Consider the following 9234-nt stretch of genomic DNA (forward strand, 5'->3'; position numbering starts at 1 on the left):
CCAGTATGGGTGATGGGAAGGGGAGCACCGTTTCCGATGAGTATATGTGATGGGGAGGAGGAAGGCTTGACATCCGAGATCATACCAGGGTGTGCTGCCATGTGCGACGACGCCCCGGTGTCGAGGATCCAGTCGCCACCGCCAGCATAGGGCTGCTGCTGCATGGCGAGGAGGGCGGCCTGCAACGCGCTGGTGCCCCATGGAGGTGGTGCAGCGGTCGACGGAGGAGGCACGGCGGGCAGGCCGCCGCCATAGGCAGTCGCGGTGAGCCCCATCGGAGGATGAGGTCCGAGCAGACCAGCGCTTGGGGGCCGCGCCATCATAGGCCACGCCTGAAACATGCCGGTCCACGGGTTGATGCCGGCGCCGCTGTAGGCGGGTGGACGCTGCATATACGCCGAGGGGGAGGGCGCGCCTTGCGGCGGTGGAGCCCCGCCAGATCCGCCATGGCCACCACCGTTGCCGCCTTTGCGGCGGTTGCGGCCGCGCTGTCCGCCGCCCTGCCCGCCGTGGCCGCCGGCGCCACTGGACGTAGGGGGGACGGGAGGCGGAGGAGCCGGGCTGGGTGTGGAGATTGGAGGAGGCATAGGGCGGCCGGCGTAGAGAGCTGTGGCCGACTCATGGGACGCCGCATGATCGATACGGCGCTCTTCCTGGAGGAGGTAAGTCCGCGCCTGCAGGAACGTCGGCAGCTTGCTGTCGTCGTACGTCATCGTAGAGATGGCGTGGGCGAACTTGTTGGAGAGCCCGCGGAGCATGTTGGAGACGAGGCCGCGGTCGGTCACCGGCATGCCGCAGTCGAAGAGCGTGTCGGCGAGCGTCTGGAGGCGGGTGAAGTAATCCGTGATGGAGAGGTCGTTTTGATGCAGGCCGTGGAACTCCTCTAGTGCGAGAATACCCTGTTGATTCCGGTTGGAGAGGAAGAGCTGCCGGATCGCCGTCCAGAGCGTGTACGCCGTGGGGTTCCGGTGGTTGACCGCGCCCCGAACTTGGCCGGAGATGGAGCCGAGAAGCCACCGGATGATACACCAGTCAATCTGCGTCCAGACGGCGTCGGTGAGCTGGTTCCGGGCGTCGACGGTGCCATTGACATGGTCCTGAAGATTGTAGGACATGAGAAGGGCATGGAGGAAGGAGCTCCAGGTGGTGTAGTTCGGGGGGTGCAGCTCTAGAGTGACGGGCATGGCTGAGGCGATGTTGAGAGAGAGGATGAGGTGGAGAGGCACGGAGGGGCCGACGGAGGATGGATCGCCGAAGGGGTTTGTGCCGGGGCCGGAGCCAGCGGAGGAGAGGTCAGAGAGATCCATCGATGAGCGGAAGCGAGGAAGAAGATCGTGGAAGTATCCGATACCATGTAGAGACTAAACAGGAGGTTTGGGATCGAACACTTGCTTGTATTGATCTGTTGCTCAAGATATATAGAGTCCAACGTACACACGCATATCTCTAACCAACTAACAGACTAACTAGACAGCCCTAGATGCTAGGAAGAGGCATGCAAGGCATGCCGGTCGTGGTTAGTTGGCGACGTGCATGGGCCTGTAGACCCGTTCCAACATCCCTACCCACCGCTCATTCTCGCAATAGGAGGAGCTGAGGCGGCTGGTTGCTCCCCTTTTGCTCCGGCTGCAATCTCATCTCGATCTCCGACCCTGATCGTCCCCAACCTCCCCCCCTCCCCACACAAATCCATCTACATACCCAAGGCGGAGAGGAGAGCCAACCGATCTAGGATCCATCCACACACCGGAGAGGAAGAGCTTGACGGCTCTCGATCTGGAATCCATGGACAGCGAGCTGGCTGATTTTGCTGCTTCTTACTTCGGCGAGGAGGAAGCCGTCAAGAAGCCTGACAGCAGTCCATCCGCAGGAGAGCGGAAGGTATTGATTTTACACAGGCCCACAATCACACAGGATCCCCCATTCCTGAATCCCCCTACTTATGGCTACCCGGACGGCGGTGGCGACCAGCCAAGCTTCGTCCTCATCGAGCCACACGCCTACTTTGCCGACCGCCTCAACGCCACCACCGCCGACTGCGGCTTGGAGGGTCTCGGTCTCCGGGGGAAAATCAAGGTCACCTTCTGCACCGCCCAACCGCCGCAAGTCTCCTACCTCTGCGTCCATGCCACCGACTACGACCACACCGCGTTCGCCTACCCGCCTCACATAGTCGCCACAGAGACTGAGGGCGGCCTCGTCCTTCTATCCGTCGTAGTCGGTGGCCGCCCATCCTATGCCTCGCCTCGCCTCAAACAACACTACTTTGTCTACAACGCAAGCGTCCCTGAGCTCAAGCACATCAAGCAGCCGGGCGACGACCACCCAGTCAACGATCACTCCTTTGCCATTGTGAGCAATGGCAAACCTGATTGCACCTTCGTCCTTGCCGCACAAGCTGATAGGTTTGGGCATGGCAATCCTTCTCACCTCTGCCTGTATCAATCTGGTACCAACTCCTGGAGCAAAGTGCTGGTGAATGTCGATTCAGTCCCCTACCAGCTCACCACATACAAGGCAATCACCATAAAAGGAGATTTAGGCCTAGTAGCCTGGGTTGATCTCTCACATATGATCACCTTCTGCAACGTGCTGGACAAAAGCCCCAAGCTCCGTTTCTTAAGACTACCGACCGAGCCGCAGTATGCAATTGGATCGCCGGCTGTTCGGGATGTTTCCCTCCTTAATGGCTCCATCAGGTTTGTTGAGCTGCTGCACCACAACCATGGTTGGAAGGCCACAATATGGAGCATCAAGACTGGTGTCTTCTCCAAAAAGGCTTGGCACATCCATCATGAGCTTGAGCTTGATTCCTCTAATATACCTGAACCATCGCTGCCTAAGCTGAACGTCCATGAAGGTGTCACAGCTCAGCCAACCTTGTCGACTCTCGACATTGGCCTGCCCAAGCTGAGTCTCCAAGATGATTGCATTCTTTACCTCCTAGCCAAGATTGACTATCGTGACATGGAACACACAGCATGGGTGCTTGCTGTTGACATGAAGAACAAGACTGTCAAGAGAGTGGCCGAGTTTAGCCCCAAAAGGTCTATCGCCTTGTCCACCGGCTACGATTCAAGTAGGATCTCCAAATATCTCAAAGTTGGTCCAGGTAACTGTTTCCACCGCTGCCTTACCATCTGCCACTTCCTTACCATCTGCCACTTCCAGTGCATGCTGAATTACATTACCAGATTAATGCAAGTTCTTCTTGGTGGAGGGGGTATCATCACATCACACACATAGACAGTGTAGGGTGGGTTTAGTACGAAATAAGATATGCTAGGTTAATCATACCGTTCATCTCAAAGACAGGTTTAGGATCGGTGACGTTTGGTGCTATGGATTTGGGAAGAACCTGGTGAGGTGTTGAACACATTATATTATAGATACACAACACCGACAACACATGAGTGTAATATGTGGTGGAAGCAGATATACGGCCAATACTCAAGTCAAATGCTAGCATTTTGGATACCACAGTTCCTATTGTTGCGGTGAAATTCTCACCGGAACAATTAACTTTTCCTGTCACACATTTCACCTTGGGTGTTGCTGCATTCTACTACTATAAACTACTCCCTCTGGCCCATAATACAAGATGTTAACATATTATATTATGGGACGGAGGTAGTATTTACTTATAGAGCGCTACATCTCGTAAACAAGTTTGGCCTTTTTCAGCAGTCCGTTTCACAAGGAAGTCTAAAGTAGTGGTTATATATATTAGAGCCGTGCTACGAAGTTGTGCATGGATTAGCTTTTTGTTTCTTCCAAACTATTACTGAAACATGCTAAATTTGGCATGGCAGGTAAAGGCGTGAATACGGAAATGACCTGTGATCCCCCCCTTGCAAGAAGCTGAGCTGGGACCGGAGAGGATGTCATTCTGATAGTGGAAGGAGTTTACATGTGAGATGAACTGGACTATATGATCTGAGAATAATGCCCATGTGTCGATGGAGGGGGTAGTGGATTATGGATGATCATCTCTCTGAACTGTCTTTCATTTGTCTGTTAATTTTAGGATTATGAATACTCTCAAGGATTCCTCACCTTGTTTTATTATATGTATCCATCTTGTCTCACCACCTATTCTTATCGCTTATCTGCAATAAGAACTTTCCATGAACTAGTATATTATGTCAGTTGTACTGCCCTCTGTATTGACTGCATGCTGCTTTCTTTTGTTGGCATCATAACTTTTTTGAGTTACCATGTGTCTGGTTATGTTTGACCCAAAACTATACTTGGGTGGGTGGTGTGGATTTTATCAAAAAACTGGCCGACAGGTGAGCGAGCCATGCGTGAAGGCTTTATTGTGATATGATAATTGTTTATTTCTTCCTGTAATAATGTCTGCTTTTTGTCCCCCCCTTTACTAGATGACCCTGGACGACTTGCTAAATCAGTGCATTTTTAGGATGATGTGAAATGTGTTATGCATTTCCGTTAGACATTTGCTGCAACCACATAATCAGGAAATATGCATCAAATCCTGTCAGCCTAGGCTAAGCTTTGATTTGATAATCATTCATATATATGAAGTTAAAACACTTACGTTCATCTTTGACTACTACGGTGTTAAATGACACCTGAAAAGATAATTTGACCAGAATTATTCATTATATCAGTTTGGCCATTACTTTTGTCCCACTACTCAGTTTTGCCATTGGAAGCTACAATTGCTGGAAAATGTCATGTGTTTGTTCAAAGATACCATTAGACACCTAAAAAATTGTATTGAATGCCATTAGACGTTGTTACATGTTATATTGCTCAAAATACCCCTAATTCAACATGTCAGCTCTTTATATCTCGCAATGATAAGTGTGAGCCCCACTTGTCACGAGTGAGTAAACGAATAATTTTAGAGGAAAATAAAACGCTATTGGGATCAAGTGGGACACACACTATCGTAGTGAGATAGTTATATGATCAAAATACCCCTAGCCCTACATGTCAGCTCTTTCTATCTCACAATGACAAGTTATCATTGTGAGCCTCATTTGTCAGGAGTAAGCAAATAATTTTAGAGAAAAATAAAAACGCTATTCGGACGCACACTATCATAGTGTACTAGTGGTTGGGCCGCCACCCGAGGCGTGATGGTGTGCCTGGCTGCTTGTTGCTCATTTAGCTGACTTGTTTGCTCTCTAATAGGCTTAGTGTACATGTATATGTGTTGCAACCGAGAAATTATGAGTTCAGAACAACTTAAACTGATTGTAGAGATAATGTGGACCACCCATTATAGTTTTTTTGCATATGTTTGTATTTATAGCACAAGAAAGAAGACATACGGAGATATAGTCTGATGGTATGGAAAATGCATTACGGATAACTCTTATTACTGTCACCGCGCTCCACTGACCCGAGCTCGCCTTCCTCATCGCATGCTCGAGCAGCTGGTCATCGGCGCCACCTTTGACTCGCCATAGAGTAGTCCTCAATGTAGACCATGTCCCTCTCGACCTAGACGTAGACCTTGTGTCGGGGATATACCCCGCGGTATGACCCGGCCGGATATATGACCCGGCTGGGACTTGGCGTTTCATCGGTAACCCACCCGAAGACTGGTGATTCACTGGTCTGGCGACTCACTAATGACCCCGACGGCAGGTCAGGTTGATGACAAGGCCCAAGGCCCAGTAGGCCGACTCATGTTATGATAGCCGGCTTAAGAGGAAAGGCGTAAGGAGTATTCCCTTACAAAGGAAGTAAGACTAGGATTCCACTTGTAATAGAATAGTCGTAATCCTACTAGGACTCCACATGTAACCCGCCCCTTCAACTTATATAAGGAGGGGCAGGGCACCCAAAGAGGGGGAGAGTCTTTTAGACAGACAAAGTCAATAGCTCTCGGGAGAGAGGTAGTCAAAGATCACCCTTGTAATCGTGAGCACCATGATCAATATCAACGAAGCAGGATGTAGACTTTTACCTCCACTGTGAAGGGTCGAACCTGGGTAAAAAACCTCGCGTCTCTCGTCCCACTCAACCCCTCTCAAGCTACTACGTAGATGCGTTGGCCTCACGACTAAGTCCTCACACTAAGACATCTGCCGTGACAAAACCACGACAGTTGGCGCCCACCATGGGGCCCGCGTACGGTGGTTTGTGTTCTTGAAGAGATCTCTCTCAGGGGTCGAGAAGCTCGCGGTTGGCCAGATTCAAATTTCAACTGGTTTAGTTTCCATCAGTAACAACGAATACCCGCTGTACCGATGCCCGCAGGCACGTCAACAACATGGCATCATGCGCGTGGTTAATTTTTTTTAGTTGTGCGGTATGGTGCGCACCGCTGCGGGCGGATGATCCGGCAAGACCGGATTGAAAACGCCCTAGAGGCCAAGACGGACATCAATTCTTTTCTACAGTACTTTACCTGCCGTCGCCGAAATTGTTAAAAGCTTTATTCTCCTAACACTAACGCCCACACGTGTGGCACTTCTCCAACTTGCCCACATGTCTTGATCGCCGTCGATTCATTTTTGCACGAATCTTGACACAGGAAGGCAGATTTCGTGTGCCACGTAGGACAAGGCCGGTGTGTGGTGTGTAGTTAGCTCGCCCCGCACGCCGTTTCTTCCTCGGACGACAGCGGTTTGCGAGTCGGGGCGTGCGGTGGAACTGCCGTCGCGCCCGCACGCCGCGCACGACTTTGGTTGGCCTCTCCCACGACTCGCCATTCCTCCCCTCACTACGGTTCATTACTCCCATTCATATTCACTTCTCCCCAACCCACCATGCACAGCAGTTCCATTCGATTGGAGGAGAAGACGAGAGGAGGAGGCGGCGGCGGCGGAAGAGTCGACGGCATTCGCGGCCGTTGCTGGGGTTCACCGGATCGGAGTGTCGTCGCCGGAGTAGCCGCAGTGAGAAGGTAAGGCTATCGAAGCCGGTCGCATTACTCCCTGCGAAATCTGCCCCTCCCTCCATGGTCACATTCCCCTCGAGCATTCTCGAGATTTCGGTGGATTGGCGGCGCTCCGGTGTCCCCGTCGGCGCAGGAGTCGCGTGCGTGCCATTTAGGGCGGCATTGGGCAGTTTCCTCGCCGCCGCGGTGGTAGTCATGCCGGTGAGGCTCGCCCGGTCGGCAACCACATCCGTATATACGAGAGATTAGTTCCTGCATTTGCCTGTGCGAGTGATTTCTAGTTGTTAGTTCTGATTTTGACTCAAAGGCTATGGCCATCACTGTTCTTAGGGCGTTTTTTGTTGTTGAATTCAGGGTATGATAGTTCTATATGAACCCTAGATCTAGTTAAGTGCATTTCAAAGTGTAGGATAATGACAGTCATGGCAATTTCAACACACTTTGTTTTGTCCACAACTATCATCGTTGATGGCAACTAATTTTTTGAATCAACTATGTCAGTTGCAATGTCATACGTACGATATGTCAGTTTACGATATCCAACTCAGGGAGTGATATTTGTGTATGATTTCTATATCTAGGTAGATGCATATTTAAGTGTGGGATAATGGCAGTCATGACAATTTCATTGCATTTGTTTACCTACAACTATGGTTCTAAGTGGCAACTACTTTTGTGAACCAACTATGCGAGTTGCCATGTCATATGTAGAGTAATGGCAGTTTGACTGTACAATAGACTCACTATGTTGCCATGCTGTTTTGTTATAGCGCAACATATTTGATTGAATTACATGGCAACTCATTTTTTTATGAGACCAGGGTGTGAGTTGCCACATTATATGTTGTAGACTGGAAGTTGTCTGTCCTATTTGAACTGCCTTAGTTGCCATATCTTTTTGTTTGTTAACATGGCAACTTGAACCTATTAGATGTGACCCGTCCTTTTACCAAGCCAATGTGCCATTTGCCACATTACATGTTGGACAATGGTAGATGGGTGTTCCTCTGTACTGTCTCAGTTGCCACTTTTATTAGTGCCAACATGGCAACTTGATTTTGCTACATGGCAACTGCTTGCCAAAGAAGCACACACACACATCCAGTTGCCATATTTTCGTATTTGCTTCTCCATTGGTTATTTTCTGCCTATTTGTGCATGTTCAACACATGGCAATTACCTCCTTTTCAGATGCTACAACTTTGGGGTAAACATGGCAGTTTTCATTTTTGTTATCGATGATATCCAGTGAATCATTATTTCGTGCATTTCTGTCCGCATCTGTTGGCTGTGTTTTCATTTTACACTAACGTGTTTTTGTTCTTACCGCAGCACAATGGCTCACGGTGACCATCAAGATGATGATGATGACTTCATGGAGTTACCGCCACAGAATCGTGCGACCGGTTGTACAAAAGATGGCGATGAGGCCACTCTCCCCCTATGTTTTAATTTGACATTGAGTTTTCATTCTTCTGTTAGAACTAATTTTTTACTACATTGAACATGGCAACAAATGATCCTTTTTGTGTTATGCAGAAGAAGAAACATCAACGCAATAGGGCTTCGCAAGAATGCCTTACTATATTGAACAAAGGATTTACTGATGAGCAGAAGGGAGCTGCCGGTGAGATGGGGATGCAGGCTCTGATGAATGTTCGGTGCACGAACCTAGTAAATCCTGTATGCGACCGGCTCGGTGAGATATATGAGCCTGCGTCTAGGGAATTCGTGATTCTGGGACGTGGCAGACTGCCTTTGGATGAGGAATCTGTGTTCTGCACTTTGGGTGTGCCCCGTGGAGAAATCAAAGTCCCGTATGAGGTGAATAATAAGATTGAGGAAGCCTTGTTTGCCCGTTTTTTTTCCTGGAATGGCATCAATGCCTAATGCGACTGCGCTGGCAACTTTGCTGGAGGGCATGAAAACCCATGGCGAGGTATTTAAGATGAAGCTGCTCATGTACTTGATCTCAGCTGTCTTTGCGCCTACCACATCTCTTCGCCCAAGCAACAAGTGCTTTCCCATCCTGGTGAATGCTCTCTCTCTACTTCTTTTTCCCTACAATCTTTTGATTTTGATGTCACGCGGAAGCTAGTCACTGCCAGTTTTTGATGTTTTTATTTTGAATGCTGATGTGACATCATTTTTGTCCTGAAATTGTGTTGTGCAGGCGAAGCTGGAAGACGTTAAGAACATGAATTGGTGTAAATTCATCGCAGACTTTCTGCATGATGCATTCTCAAATAAGATGTACCAGAAGGGATGTCGCTTGCACCTAATGGTATTTTTCCTACTCTTTTGCAAATGCTCTTATCACGGTTCATTCTTTCCTAAATCAACATTACAGCTGT

The 9234-nt window shown here is 49.4% G+C and overlaps 1 protein-coding gene across 1 annotated transcript; it reads left to right on the forward strand.

The window, feature by feature from the left end:
- The first annotated feature begins 1785 nt into the window (after nt 1-1785).
- Nucleotides 1786-4154, forward strand: LOC120963273 (uncharacterized). Its single transcript, XM_073497534.1, has 2 exons — nt 1786-3112; nt 3813-4154. Exons 1-2 carry the CDS (start codon nt 1786-1788, stop codon nt 3863-3865), a joined length of 1380 nt encoding a protein of 459 aa, XP_073353635.1. The 3' UTR covers nt 3866-4154.
- Nucleotides 4155-9234: the final 5080 nt, after the last annotated feature.

This window comes from Aegilops tauschii, chromosome 4, assembly GCF_002575655.3.
Source record: "Aegilops tauschii subsp. strangulata cultivar AL8/78 chromosome 4, Aet v6.0, whole genome shotgun sequence".
Lineage (NCBI taxonomy): Eukaryota > Viridiplantae > Streptophyta > Magnoliopsida > Poales > Poaceae > Aegilops > Aegilops tauschii.

Coding starts and splice junctions, on each gene's coding strand:
- LOC120963273 (XM_073497534.1), top strand. CDS start 1,786: ATGGACAGCGAGCTGGCTGATTTTGCTGCTTCTTACTTCGGCGAGGAG. Junction 3,113..3,812: donor ATATCTCAAAGTTGGTCCAG/GTAACTGTTTCC, acceptor TTGGCATGGCAG/GTAAAGGCGTGAATACGGAA.